Source organism: Taeniopygia guttata, chromosome 7 (assembly GCF_048771995.1).
Source record: "Taeniopygia guttata chromosome 7, bTaeGut7.mat, whole genome shotgun sequence".
Classification (NCBI taxonomy): domain Eukaryota; kingdom Metazoa; phylum Chordata; class Aves; order Passeriformes; family Estrildidae; genus Taeniopygia; species Taeniopygia guttata.
This window is the reverse complement of record NC_133032.1, coordinates 29,546,899-29,562,043: the sequence shown is the minus strand read 5'-3', so window position 1 is coordinate 29,562,043 and position 15,145 is coordinate 29,546,899. Positions and strand designations below refer to the sequence as shown.

The 15,145-nt window shown below is 41.5% G+C and overlaps 1 protein-coding gene across 1 annotated transcript in view; it reads right to left on the bottom strand.

Moving 5' to 3' along the window:
• CPS1 (carbamoyl-phosphate synthase 1) overlaps nt 1–15,145 on the bottom strand; it is a 92,388-nt gene that overhangs the window by 57,501 nt on the left and 19,742 nt on the right. Inside the window, exons 8-16 of the mRNA XM_002193020.5 lie at nt 14,301–14,429; nt 13,640–13,746; nt 13,111–13,252; nt 10,880–10,957; nt 9,288–9,386; nt 8,511–8,606; nt 4,516–4,705; nt 3,322–3,479; nt 2,430–2,558 (exon numbers count right to left, since the gene is read on the bottom strand). Of these exons, the coding sequence (XP_002193056.4) occupies nt 2,430–2,558; nt 3,322–3,479; nt 4,516–4,705; nt 8,511–8,606; nt 9,288–9,386; nt 10,880–10,957; nt 13,111–13,252; nt 13,640–13,746; nt 14,301–14,429 (1,128 nt within the window). The remainder of the gene's footprint in view (nt 1–2,429; nt 2,559–3,321; nt 3,480–4,515; nt 4,706–8,510; nt 8,607–9,287; nt 9,387–10,879; nt 10,958–13,110; nt 13,253–13,639; nt 13,747–14,300; nt 14,430–15,145) is intronic.

The window sequence follows — 15,145 nt, the reverse complement described above, 5'->3', positions numbered from 1 at the left end:
CAACAGTCCCCTTAAATCTGCATCAAAACCCTTATTAGACCATATTGCACATTTAAGACTTATCTCCAGACATCCCACACCAAATGAAAGATGAAAATAAGTTCATAACCTTGATAACAGGCACTTTCTATTTCTCTCTTTCTTTCTTAAAAATTGCTTTACTGTGATTCAAAAGGCCCATTTGAAAATATGTGTGTGATACAATGGGGAAAAAAGGGTTGGGCATGTGTGTTTGCAACAGTATATAAATAACAAAGAGGAATATAAAAACATCTAAGGCTTCAATCATGCAACAGATACACTTTTATGTAGGCAGCCCCAAGGACTTCAGTAGGAGAGCACTGCAAAAAGCAAAATGACTGAGTGATGGGAGCGTAGGTTCCAGCAAACACTACGTAATTAATAGCATTAATAATACTGCTCATTACTGGCATACTAACCAGAGGCAAGGGTCATGATGTATTCTTAAACTAATCTTGAAAGTATTCCTCAGCACACGAGGCAAAAATGAAAAATACAGTTTGTTGGTAAATGAGAATCATCTAAGGGAATACATGACTTTAATATTAGCAGATAGAAAACATTAATCAATACTTGCTTAAAACCCTAGAAAGTGATGGGCACATTATCAATCCATCCTTTAGCAAAGCTTCTTGTTATAGTGCTGCCCATGAATTGGATCTTCAGTCTGCTCCCATCTGTCATTAACTCAAGCTGTTACTTAAACGCTGCCCTTAGCTCAGTTGCCAAAATCACACATAAAAAAAGAAAAAAGGTGAGAGGAACAGCACTTCACACTGGCTTAAGCAGGCACTGACTTGGTGGGGATGTAGCAGGAACACCTAACCCCTCCTGCAAACCAGTCCTGGATGCTCCTGTATCCTTCTCTCATTCAATGAGCAGACTTGGGAGACACAACCTCAAGGCCAGGTTACCTGAACTAGCTGAGCTATCAAACACCCAGTGTCCAGTTATCCGAACTGCAAACAATTCAGTCCGGTGCCTGAAAATCCAGTTCACTGAATTACTACAAATCACAACTGCTGGGCTGGAAATGAGCATCCAGATTTGAGTTAATTCAACAAGACCCAAATTGGTTTTCACAGTAAATTTTGAAATATCAATACTGAACTGGGAGGTGCTGTAAACTCTCTGTGGGACAGGAGGCCTTGCAGAGAGATCCAGATCAATTTTAGCATTAAGCTATGATTAATGGGATGGCATTTAACAAGTAGAAATGCCAGACTTCAAACTTGGGATGAAGTACCACCTGGCAGAAGTAGTAACTGGGAACAGCCCTGCAGACAGGAATCTGAGGGTGCTGATAGGCAGCAGGCTTACTTTTAAAAAAAACACCACAATGTGCTGATCAAAATTAGGTTACCCTGCTGAAAAAAACACGGTTTTCCTACTGAAAAAGATTTTGATACAAACCTGTCAAACAGTTGCACTCCCAGGCTTTATGGGTGAATTTCTGCTTCCCCTAAGCAGAGCCCACAAGTGAGCCTGAGTAAGCGACATGTTTCCAACCCCACCATGGATCTGCAAGATGGAATTCCTGCCCCCTTGCCTCCCCCACGAGTGCCAGTCCCATCCCCTGAGCCTGCCACAGCTGACACTACCCAAGCAGAGTTTGTTCAGCACTGAGCACACCAGTGCAAAGTCTGTTTGCATGACAGCAGAGGTGGGGAACACAAAAGTCATTTGCACATACAGCTCTCAGCCACATCTGCAGTATTTCATTCTAGAGATAAGTGAGAGATTAAGAGGCTCAGCAAACCAGGGAAAGACAAACCTAAGAATTCAAGAGACCCATAGGGATGGAGTTTTATTTCCTGAAATTCTGCATTTTTGACAAGGAAAAATGGTTTTGATTTGTTTTCCCCAATTATCTGTTTACTTTTCACAGCAAGTGTTTAAACAATCCCAGATTTTCTAAAGAAAAAGATCTGTCTTCATAGCCAGAGACAGCTGGTAGTTGTCAAATTATGAAGTGTCATCCTGCTAAATGAGCTTTTGACCTAGGAGAATTGCCATCTTTAGACAAAAACACAAAAGAGGCCCAAGCCTCCCAGCTTTCTGTCCCTAAGACCACACTATCACTCAGCATTTCAAATGTTTCCACTTCCTTAACAGTGTTCATAATCATTTACACTTGAAAGTATGTGAAGGTATTTCCTTTCAGACCAAAACTGCTGAAAAACTTGCTCAAATTATGTCTTGTCATGAATTTAAAAGACCTGTCATTGAGCCATTTTCATTATCTGTCAGCAGGAATGATGAAAAGGGGGCAGATTCTAATCAGGGCAACATTTTACAGATAAGATGAAATGTAAGGTATGTACAAATCCAGAGTCTATGACATTAGGATTAGTATTTAATAAAATCAGATGTTCAGATATTCCCCAAGTTTTCAGTTCCACACACACCTTTGTACCAAGGTCCAGCAAACTTTCCTTATCAGGACATATTCCAGACCCCAGACCACCAAGGGCATAGGCAGAACGGATCATGACAGGGTAGCAAATCTTTTCAGCTGCCTTCAGAGCATCTTCAACCTTAAAGGAGAGGGGAATACATTTCAGAAATAGATAGCAATTCAGATAAATAGAGTCTTTGACTCTGGTTACAAGGTTAACTGGAAATCCCATCAGTAAGACACTAAACTGTCTGAAGATAAATTAAAATAATAGAAGTTCACTTTTTAATGTTCCCTTTTTCTGCCAAATAGCAGAAAACTGGAACATGCACTCAAGGAGGTAACTTCTGTCCTTAGCTCTAAGTGGACTTCCTTGCTGACCTGCCATGGACAATGTCCTTACATGATCTATCTTCAGAGACTTCAGCATGAAATAACCCCTCCTAAAGACATCCCAGTTTAAGACCTGTTTGATTTCCTCCAGACTTGAACAGACCTTTCCACCAAACCAAATTTTATGTTTTCATACTCCCATCCTCAAGAAAAATTTCAGTCATGCTGATTTTGGGGATCTCCGATCCTAACTCTGAATGGCTTGTATATGATGTAAGAAAAGTACACCTGACATGTTGTGCCTGACTTTTGTGCTGCAGCACAGGAGTCACCCCAATATAATTTACTTTTCTTGTCAATTGGAAAATTAGGTTAGGTTTTTGCAGTGCTTAACTGCATTTTCACTCATTTTAAATAATGGTGACCCAGCATTTATCACCAAGGAGTGCTGTACAAACTACAGCATCCACAGCTGCATTCAGCTTTCACTCTACAAAATGAGAAATATTTTCACTAAGTCAAATGGGTAACAGTAATAGCAATCACATCTTCCAATTTATCTGATTTACCGATTCCACTGCGAGGCTAGGAGCAATCTTTTCATTTAGCTCAGTTAGTTTAGCAGAAAAAAGCTTTCTATCCTCTGTAGCCATGATGGATTCAACTGAGGTACCCAGGACCTTCACACCATACTGCTGCAGTACTCCTTGCTTGAAGAGTTCCACTCCTGCAGAGGAAACAAAGACACAGTTCTGAGGATTGATAGTAAATGAGGAGTCACAGAATTAAAGAAGGACAGAATGGTTTGGGTTGGAAAAAACATAAAACTCATCTCATTCCCACGGGCAAGGACAACTTCCTCTATCTCAGGTTGCTCCAAGCCCCATCCAGCCTGGCTTTGAACACTTCCAGGGATCCAGGGGCAGCCTCTGGGCACCCTGTGCAAGGACCTCACCACCCTCACAGAGAAGAATTTAGAAAATTTAGAATAAAGAAAATATTCAAAATATATCTGATTAGCTGACAACTGGTCTGGCCCCCATCCACAACTGATTTTATTATTTTTGTCAGAACTCAAAACCATAACATGAAATTTTCCATCCTCAGATCTATGAAACCTGGCATAACACTACAGTTAACACTTGGCCATCATCTGCACCACAGAGCAATACAGCACAGATGAATATTGGTGCAAGAAGTTATCTGAAGGTAACTTTTCCTTTTGATCTCTGCCTCAAGGTGGTCAAAATATCCCAAATCCAACTATGATAAGTAAGATTTAAGATAAAAAGCAGGACATAGGAATTACTTTCAAGTACCAAACCCAGTAATTAGATGTTAAATTCACAGATTAATTAGGAATTACTCACTCCCCCATGGCTGGTGTCCCTGTCCCTCAGTAACCTGGCCAATGTGTGAGGCATGTGGGGCTTGGATGCCTGCAGAAATAAATCTGCAGAACATGTGGTAGAGTCATAGAATCATCCAGTTTGGAAAAGACCTCTAAGATCCACAAGTCCAATGTTAACCTAGCAGCACTATGTACACCATTAAATCATGTCCCAGGTGCCACAACCACATACCTTTTGAGTACTTCCAGACTGTTTCAATGCCTCGCCATCCTTTTGGTGAAGAAATTTCTCCTAATATCCAACCTAAACCTCCCCTGGTGCAACTAGAGGTTATTTCCTCGGGTCCTGTCCCTTATTACTTTACTTGTTACCTGGTAAAAGCCATGATTTGGCCTGCATGGCCACACTCACCACAGTTGAGAGCAGTCTGGCCACCCATGCCCAGGATTAACCCATCGGGGCGCTCTGCCTTGATGACCTCGCTGACAAACTGAGGAGTGATGGGGAGGAAGTAGACAGCATCAGCCTGCTTTAAGCCAGTCTCATTGGTCTGCACTGAAGCAATGTTGGGATTCATGAGGACAATTTTCACATTTTCTTCCTGAAAAATTTAAATCTGTGTTAAAAATAGGCACATGTGGGGAAAAAAGTTAACAGCAGCAGCAGCAATAAGAGATGGGATTCATCAAGCAGTATAACAACAGCAGAATTTTAAAAATTATGTACTGTCCTATAGAAGGCTTCTGGTCTGAAGGCTGAGCCAATGCCAATTCTTTACTTTCATGCCAGTGAATCTTGATGAAATGGAGATTCCCACATGGCTCAGAAATTTGATTGAAATTGTTTAACACAGTTAGGAGTTATATAGGAGAGACAGGTACAAACTGCAGCATACTCATGTCTGTCTGCCTTTGGAAGTCAGATTAAAGGTGACAAAGCAAAAAATGCAATCAAAAGCTAATCTTTTCTTGCCAAGCAGTATGTCTTTGAAGTTCTCAGATTTTTGTACAAACTAGTAATAACCACTTTTTTTTTTTTCTTTTTTTTTTTTTTTTTTAATTTCCATAGAAATACTTTATTGTCCTGGTATTATCAGTTTAAAAATCTCATCCCGTAATTTTTTTTTTATTTGATACTGTACACATTAAAAGACAAACTCTGCCTTTCTGTGTAAGATGAAGGTTAGCCAAAATTTTACACTGCTCTTTCTCTGTCACACATGAGAAACTGAGATAGAGTGATAATAGATAATAAAGTTAATCTGCTTTCTGCTATAACAGTCTTGCTGCTCTTTAGCTACAGACAGAAATGCAGCAGTTTGCTCATTAATAGAAAATTCTGAGTTAGAACTTGGCAGGTCAATCCTCCTCACTCTTGAAATATCAGCACATAATGAGCAAACCAACCAAGTTTTGCTAAAAGTGATGAGCGTGGCCAAGCTTAAAAAAAAAACCCACATCAACCACATGCAGTAGACATGCAGATACAGAAAACTGTTCTACTGCTTTGTTGCAAAGGTGGACTGGAAAGGGCAAAGGCTGGGGCCCTATTTTTAAAGGAGCTCATTCTAATCTCCATCAACTTCCTGTAAGGCTAAAAAACTACAAACAAACATCATCTGCAAAAAAAATGCTAGTTATGGATGCAAATTACATTTCCAAATGCAATTTTGAATATATATATATGAAAGTTGTTAAAAGGTGCTAGTTATAGATGCAAATCACATTTCCAAATGTAATTTTGAATATATATATATGGAAGTTGTTAAAAGGTTAAAAAAATGACAATTCCCATTGAAAAGAGGAATAGTAACAATATTTTCAAAATATTATAAAGAAACAGACTGAAGAAAATGCTATGGAATTGTTGCTAGGATCAGTACAAAAAGTGCTATTTTCCCTCAGTTCACAGTAAGCATGAAAATGCCATAGGATTTTTCTGTGTTTAAAATTTGTGATTGTCTCACTGCTTTGGGGGAACAAAAAAATAACTCACCTGGAGCAGTGGGACGCTCACTCAGACCTCTCAGTGTTCAGGGGTTGGATAACATTTCCTCTCCTTTCTTTTATAACTTAAAATACTACCTTAAAGACTGGCTGTAAATTTCTGCTGACCTTTTTTCCCTGTCAAAAGTTGGATTTTTTTTTTTCCACTGAAGCACACTTTCCTTGGAAATATGTGGAACAGGGGAGGGAAAGAACATATAAAATCCACATGGAAAATATTTTGGATTTAGGGATTTAGACAAATGATCCTTAACTGGGTAGTTTTCATGGTGATAGTGAGGGAAAAGATCAAAACCTTCCTCTCTAATAAATGTATTCAAAAATTCATGGCTGTTGAAACAAATGGGGGAGGGAAAAGTTTATTAATTTTCAACAAGCTGGACTATCTGCACATCTCGTCTCTTTCTTCCCTCCTTATCTGGGACAAGGTATTTTAAAGATCAACTAGCAGTGATGATGAGGATAATTAATGAGAAAATTAATGCTCTCGGTGCTGAGAGACAAATTTCATTGATATCACATCATTCTGGCCCAATTACTTGGGATGTTGGATTTTAATCCACATGCTTTTTCCTCTTGCAATCTTTTTCTTTAACTTCTGCCTTTTTTAGTTTTTTAAAAACATACAGAACTCTGTCATGGCCACCCACTCTGCTGGAGACATTTGTTACAACTGAATTAAAGCAATGGATTAGTAATACTCCAGGAGGGCTCCATTTCTCTTTTTGTGTAATATCCACCTGTATTCAGCTGAGTTGGGATAATCCCCACATAAAGTTATCCAGAAGATTCTCCAGGTGACCACAAGCCAGTCTGCTGATCACAGATGCTTCCAGGCCTTGCTCCTTAGGGGATTTTCTTGCCTTTGATAAGTATTTTTTCAGACACAAATTTAATGACTGTAGAAGTCCCATCTCCACAAGACTTTTTGGTCTTTAAAAGAAGCACCAATTTAACTGTCCAAGACTAAATATTAGTATCACCTTCTTATAATGAATCAGCATCCAAGAGCCAAGTGAAAGCAGGACCACACAGCAGAATGAATCAGAACATCAGCACTGAGAATTAATCAGTGCTGATTCATAAAAAAAAAAAAATCAAACAAAATTAACAAGTCTAAGGAAAAAAAATCTCTCCTGTCTCCTGTTAACTGTCCATTCTCTCCCAGCAGCTTTCCCTGGCAGGGCTGACCAGCCACTTCTCTCTCACATGCAGCCCTGAATGCCTCTGCCAGAGGCAAGGTCAGGAAGGGCAAGCTCTGCCTCTGGATCAGCCTACAGATCACAACAGCTCTTGGGTAGCCTTGTGAAGGGGAAGGACTCTGTGGGAGGTCAAACTGAGGAGATTTATCACTAAAAAACCCCACTTACTTCCACAATCCCAAACTGGGTTTAAAGGACAAGAGAGGGAAAAAAAGAAAAAATGAAAAAAGGAGATACCTCTTTTCCAAATGGATCATTATTGACATTCCCCAACTCTTGGATCCTCCACTCTTGCCCTGGACTTGTCTCCTGATGATGTGGTCAGTTTGAACTAGTAGCCAGCAACAGCAGTACAGCATACAAACAACACACATGCAATACAAGATGTGCTGCAACATGGGGACGAACCACAGCAGCCCAGATTATATTTAACATTACTAAAACTGATTTTTCCATTCCTTCATTCCAGGGTGAGCACAGTAATAGGATGTTTGTGGCATCAGGAAAGCCTCAGAACCACTCACAACCATCACCTCATCTGAAGGCAGCTGCTACTTTTGCTCTGACTCTGTCAGGCTTCTGCAAGCTCCCTCTTCCTTCTTCACATGAGGTTAGACCTGGACTTGGGGCTTGGGTAACTCTTACATTGCCTGTAATAACCCCACTACAGGACATTCTACCCTTCTACACCTTCTAGCATGAACTTTTGCCCTAGTAACCCTTCTAGGACCTGTTCTGGAAACAAAACTTGACATATTTGACCTTTAAAACTCCTCCCATTTAAAAGAAATATCATTTATAAAACCTGCCTTGATGAGTTGTTCTTTTGTACAATAGTAGCCAACTGTTCAGCTATTATTGGTTGTCTACATTGCAGTGTGTTAACAGACCACAAAAGTTCCAGGTTTTCAGCTCAGGTACATCTGACCATATTCCTCCTCCTCCATTTTAACAAGCCAGGAACACATCACAAATAACAAACTGCTTGAAGACCGTGATGGAAACCCCAGGAACATCTCTCTTTGGAAGACAACTCTGAATGGTTAACTCACATCACTCAACCAGCAAGTTCACCAACAAAAAGTGCTTATTTTCCCTGTGGTCATTTATTCTCACCAGCTTTCTTGCCCCAGCTGGAGGATCAGTTTGGCTGTGAGAAGGGAAAGATGAGGTTAGTATTTTCACAGTATCTCCTCACCTTCAAGGCTTTCACAGCCTGCGATCCAGAGTAATCAAATTCCCCTGCCTGACCAATTGACAGACCCCCGGATCCTAGAATGAGAACTTTGGAGACCTGCAAGAGTCAAATGGCATGAAAACAATCAGTCCCAGTGTAGTGGATGCTGAAATGAACAGAGACTGTGCAGCACTGAACAGTCTTAAATTACAAAACATGAGTTTTCAAAAGAGAAAAAGTTGCTTCCAAAATCACCCCAGTTTTACTTCTTAGAGTATTTCTACTGGAATTCTCCCATATATCTCCATTTAGAGAAACATCTGACTCATAGACAGAGCATACAATAAACATGTTAATTGTATCATGTGCTTATAGACAGCAGTGCCTTACTTTGGCTACCCACAAAATCCTGCTGCCTCTAAGACAGCAAAACTGTATGAAATTCAGCTCACGTTAAGAATTTCAGACTTATTTGCTAAGCAACCAAGCACCAACATTATACTGCTGGCGTGAAATCTCATGGCCAGATTATCCCAGGGCACCTCATTATACTGCTATGAGAGTACCTTTCTCAGGAGAACTGCAAAGAAAATACATGAAACATCAGAACTTTAAACTCTTTCAAAGAAAATAGAGTTAATAACACAAGAGAGGCCAGATGACTCTGAGATAAACAGCTGTCAGGACTTTTATAAGAGAAGCCTCCTTTGACTTCCATGCTATTTTATTCCATGGGCTCAGAAGGAATTAACTTGCTCCCAGCCTCACTGACAGGCATGAAAATATCTGTACACTGACCTCCACTCGAGAAGCTGTCACTCCAGCCTTGGGAAGGACCGAGGGAATGGTGGTGCCTTTCCCTCTCTTAATCAGGGAAATAAATGAATCAAATAGGAACTAGGAAAAAAAACACATGTATTTACTGCCAAAGATGAACTAAATATACACCAAGCAAAGAAGGAAAAGCCAGGCCATTTGTGAATTCATGCAATCAGCTCTGCTCTGCTGCCTTCAGCAGGCAGATTTACACCATCTCAGAAGAGGAAATCATTATTTGAAATTTATATAACAACTTTGACATATCTGACAAAGCTGCATTGAAGAAAGTGAGGTCATAATCAGGAAGAAAACACACATCAATCATGTCTTGTGTGCTGTGTTTCTCTGAGGCACCCAGTGCAACGAGTGAACGTGCACCAAAAGCTAAAACACAGAGGAGCATACACTGAACTAGCTCAGGAAAGCTCTGCAATGGTGCCTAGCACAGAGCAGGGCTCTGAGCACGGATAGCCAAACATCACTTGTGTGAAATCAGCATGCCCTTCCAGAGGAGGTCCCAGGGCAGCTGTCAGAGAAGTGCTCTCCAAGCAGGCAGGGCAGGACCCTCACTGGGATCAGGCAGCTCCAGGCAGTGGGACAGGCTTCCCACTCACCCCACACCTGCCAGGTTCTGCCACACAGCCCCTGAGGCTGCCTGGCTGCTGGAATTGCCTGTGGAAGGAGGATGGATGGCTCCTGCAAGCCTGCCAGGATAGGCTCTGTGTTATCAAACCATCCCAGCACTGGGAGTGCACAGATTTGGAGAAGACACACAGCTGAGTTTTTGAGTTCTCTGATATACACTAGTCAATCAGATCTCTATGAAAGTTCCTGATATCAAGAGATTTACTTGCAGGTTTAATCAACATCATCAAATTAAGATTAACATAAGCATTTCTAGGTATTCTTCCATCTTTGTCTCTCAGGAAATGCTAAATAGTTTATTTATGTTCAGACATGCTTCCTCTGCCTTCCACATCCCCTGATGCTGCTTAGTCATATTCTGTGACTATGCAACCAGTTGTTACAAAATTTGTGTGAAGTCACAGATGGGGGATTAAAATTTCATTTCGCTTAGGAGAACCAGAGTGAGGAAGTATGAATCCATTTACATAACTCTACAGTAATTATAAAATTTGAAAGTGGAACTAAAGTATATTAGAAAGTTAATGATTTTATTACAAAGCATCTGGCTAGTATTTTTTGCTGTTAAGATAAAATGCTATTCCTTTTGCAGCCTCTTTTGCAAGAGATTTCAGCCTGATCCTGCAAAGGCTTAAGCACTTTAGTAACTTCCAACACAGCTAATCCCACCAGGACTGAATACATACACATCATATGAATGGAATCACTGATCCAAAGTGCTAAGAAGTCAATAGACCTCTTGCTGCTGATTGTAATTAGCTCCAGATCAAGCTAAGCAGACACAAGCCTATGCATGACTGGGCCCTTTGCTAGGAACCTGACACTTCCAGACCCAAGGTTTAAGACCACCACCAACTGGTACACCAGCTGATAAACATTTGCACTCACAAAGCCAGAAAGCAAGCCCAGATCAGCTCATACATTACCTCTGTGTCCCTGGGCCCAGGATTTGCATCTGGATAGAACTGTGCTGTGAAAATCGATTTGGTCTCATGCATAATTCCCTGCAGGAATAAAAGGGACTCTCTTAGACACCTCCTGACGAGCAAGTGAACAGAAAGCCACACCTTATCCCTGTAAGCACTGAAGGCCAAAGGACAGAAGTGGTTCTAGGGGCTGTCAGATTGACACCCATTTCATTCCCAGTCTCTTGCTCTGCTGTTAGCCCTGCAGGGCCTGTGCAACCCTCAGCTGTCCATGGAATGGGGGGCCCAGTGGAGACAGAGCTTCCACTGCAACACCAAACACTGATAAGATGTGAACATCTCACAGAGCAGGTACACAGGGCAGAGAAGAAAAATATACCTGGCAAGAAAGGATCACCTGGGACAAGGCTGTTATGGAATGAATGGCTTAACCATCCCAAGCTGATTGGTTCTGTCATAGGAAAAATGGATTTTGGTCATGCTCTTGATTTCCATAATCCACTTTAAATGCTGACCGAAGGCCTCGATCTCTGCCCTGGCTTGGGCAGAGTGATGAAGGGGACCACTGCTGTGGACAAACAACAGCTATGGAGGACCTAAACTGAGTTTAGAGACAGTGTTGTAGTTTCAGTTGGAGCCAGGAAAAAATGATTTCTCATTTGGCCTGATAGCACCAAGAAGCATGACCCACTAGGAGACCACCCTCTAGGTGCCATTGCTCATGTCCCCAATTCCAGACAGGAGTAAAGAAGTTCCTCAAGAGGAAATGCAGGGAAAAGCAGCCCTGATACAACCTGCTTCCCTTAGGAATGGACAAAGGAGCCCAAACAGTCTCATGTAGAGCCACAGTGCCATCCAGAGCCTCAGGGTGGGATGCCAGCATAGGAGAGGGATGAGAGATGAGCTACTGACCTCAACATCATGCTATGAGTTTCTGTTCTCAGAGTAAAGAATTCCATCACTCTGTCACATTTCCTTTGAATGCTCACGCTCCTTGTAGTTACATACACAAATGTTCATAAAAACTTTTTTAAATGAAAAAATGTAAAAAATTTAAGAACATTTTAAAATTATCACTTTATGCCTTGTTAAGAGTGTGGAAATCTGTGCTGGCCCTGTCCAGCTGTGATAGTCAGTCACAAGAAATGCTTTTTCTTTTTCAAGCAGAGGAATGCAACAGACTGCACACAACAGCCCTGACCCTGTTTTTGCATGCTAAACCAACACAGTCCTTGTTCCTCTCCATCTATGAAGGTTTAGGAGACTGTTGCTGCTTTGGGGCTCACAGAAATGGTGTTTTAGCTCACATGAAAGAATGTCATTCTACTAGATCCAGGAGGCTCATGTCCAACCTTATCACCTTTGTCTCCCAATTCCAGCTAAAGCAAACATGAAAGGCCTGGGAATGAATGTGTTTAGTTTGTCAACAGTGAAAATAAACTAATTTCAAAAACTGAACAGCTGTAAATTCTTGTGTATCAATGTTTTGTTTGGTAAAATTTGTCTATGTTTAGATACCTTTCTGTGTTTAGATATCCTTCTGTAAGGGCAAAGAAAACAGCAAATGACAAACCAAACTTATTCCAAAATCATCAGATGGATAGCTCAGAGCAGCACTGTTCCATCTGCCAGACTTGATATTGGACATTCATACAAAACAAGAGAAGGAGGCATATTTTCATGAGGGAAACTGCTTTTGAAAATACCTTATTTTCATTTATTTCCTGATTTTGATGTGGACAATTACAAGCCTGAGATCTCAAACATGGATGCCACTTGACACTGGACTGCCTTTTGGATCATGTAAACTATTCTCTATGGGCAGCCCCTCTTCCTCATGCCTTTAGTCATTGGAATTATATTTACAATAACAGATCAAATTGGATAGCAATGATATCCCTTTTCTGTGCTGGGCAATGCAGGAACAACACAACAAACTGGTGATACGGGCTTGCACCGCTGTGGCACAAACCCTGAGAGAATGGTAGCCAAGTGAGCAACAGCAGCAGTAGGGAAATCATGGAAATTAATAAGGCTTCTGTTCAGGGAAAAGATAAAGTCACTGTTGCAATCCAGTGCAGTGGGGCTGGTACAGTGGCTATAAAGCAGGGTTCCAAGTACAGTAGATGGTGAAATCAACAAATTTAGCCTTGATAACGTGAGAGCAGGCTTACAGGGGGTGAAATAAAGCTCACAGGAGGTGAAATAGAGGCTTCTCTGTCAGAGCTCACCTCATTGGTTTGGTCGTTGGCGTTCACAAAGAGAGGCTTCCAGCCAGGAGGGAGGGTGGAGCCATCGATGGCATAGCTGTGGTTCTGGGCAGTGATGACAGCCTGTCCACTCACTGCATTCAGGACAGGCTGGTTCTGGCCTCTGGAAGGAAGAGGGATCAGAGGACAGAAGTGACAAATGTGTTTGAGTGCCACAATTAGGAGGAACTGATAACTCTGGGGCTATACATAACAGTCCAATAGCAGCAGTAAAATACTGGCAGCCAATCGCAAAAAGATAAATCCTAGGAGAAACTTTGCTGTTCTTCAGCTTGATAGGGATAAATTATATTAAATACTTTCAAAAACCACTCCAAAAAGTAGAGCATGACATGGCAGTTTAAATGGAAGGCAAGGAGAATGGCTGGGATGAAGGAGCAATGTTAGTGAAGTGCCAGCTGCTCCTAAGGCAGCTCAGCAGCAGAGCACTGCTGTTCCACAGCCCTTTCCAATGCTGAGCTACTCTGCCTGGGGAGAAGAGCTGCCCCACCTGTTGGCCATCTGCATCTTGTAGGAAGTGGCTCCAGCTGCTATTCCAGTGATTAGATGCCCCATGCTAATTCCAAACAGGGGCTCTGGGCGATTGCTCTCCAGGACCTAAAATGAAAAGGTTTTCAACAGATATTGGAGTGTCTCTGTCCAGCAATTCCAGCATAAACCATGCCAGTTCCCTCACAGACTTGGGAAAAAGCTCAGTGCCAGAGTGCTAACAGCCTATGAAGGGAAGTTTCCTCCTTCCCTCTGGTTCAGAGAGAAGCCTCAGAGAACAGCTTGGTGTCAGACTACTGGCAGGGAATAAGCAATGGCACTGCATTACAGCCATTTAGTGCCTGACATTATCCCAAGTGGGAGCTCTGAAACCAGTGCTGTTCTTTCCTACAGAGGACCTGAAAGAGCACAGGGTGCTTCAAGGGTTTGGTATGGTAATTGTGGTCACCATGTTTGCCATGTGTTGTTCCCCAAAGTCTATAAAGCCTGGTAGTAACTATTGGGCTGGAGACAAATCCCACCAGACCAACATGAGGAATACTCCAGGCAGCTGAAATGTCTGAACATTTGGCCCACAACAGGTTAGTACAATTAACTGCTACTTCCAGCACTTGAAAATAAGGCAAATTAAAAAGTATAATAGTATAGGCATTGCACTGTACCTTTCTGACATTCTGAATCACTTCCTGGGCCTTCATGGGATCCCCTGGACCTCCAGAAATTATGAGCCCATCATAATCCATGGCAGTGAAATCATGGTCCCATGGAACCAAGTGCACTTCGGCACCTCGCTAAAAAAAAAAAAAAAAAAAAGAAAAGAAATGAAGGAAAGAGGGAAGCAAGTTAATTTTTGTAAGGAAGTTCTTCCTCCTTTGCCCATGATCAGCTTCTCTCCGCTGTCTGACCATATTACTTTCACAAAATTGGCAGACTTGACCTCTTGGAGCCACCTCGGTGTTTGTCAAGTTACTCTGAAATTCACTGACGAGCTCAAAACTTACTAATGGAAAGCAAAATGTGTACGTGCACATGTAACATATGTTCACTTTTATACAGTGCATTCATCCTGACTGCTATGACATGCCAGTAGTAGTCCTACACATCAAAACTGAGACAAACATCCACACTAAAAAATGGAATCAGGGAAATCCTGTGCGTCTAGAGAATATGAGGACATTGCCTTCCATCCTCCTGTGTGCTTAAAGAAGCAAGAACTTCTACATCGCTGTGCTAAAAACAGGAAAATCTTTTTATAGAATTCTAGAATTAAAGAATAACTTGGGATGCATGAGCCTCATAAGGCCATCAGGTCCAATCCCTGCACAAAGCGGGGGTAATTTCCACATTAAGGCAGGTTGCTGAGGGCCTGAGGAAGCTGTGTTTTTAATATCTTCAATGAAGAACATTCCACAATTACTTTGGGCCTGTTTCAACCATTCACCATCATCATTGCATTTATCCCCCTCCCATTTATTTATTTTTAGTAATGTTGGCTTCATCTTCCTTC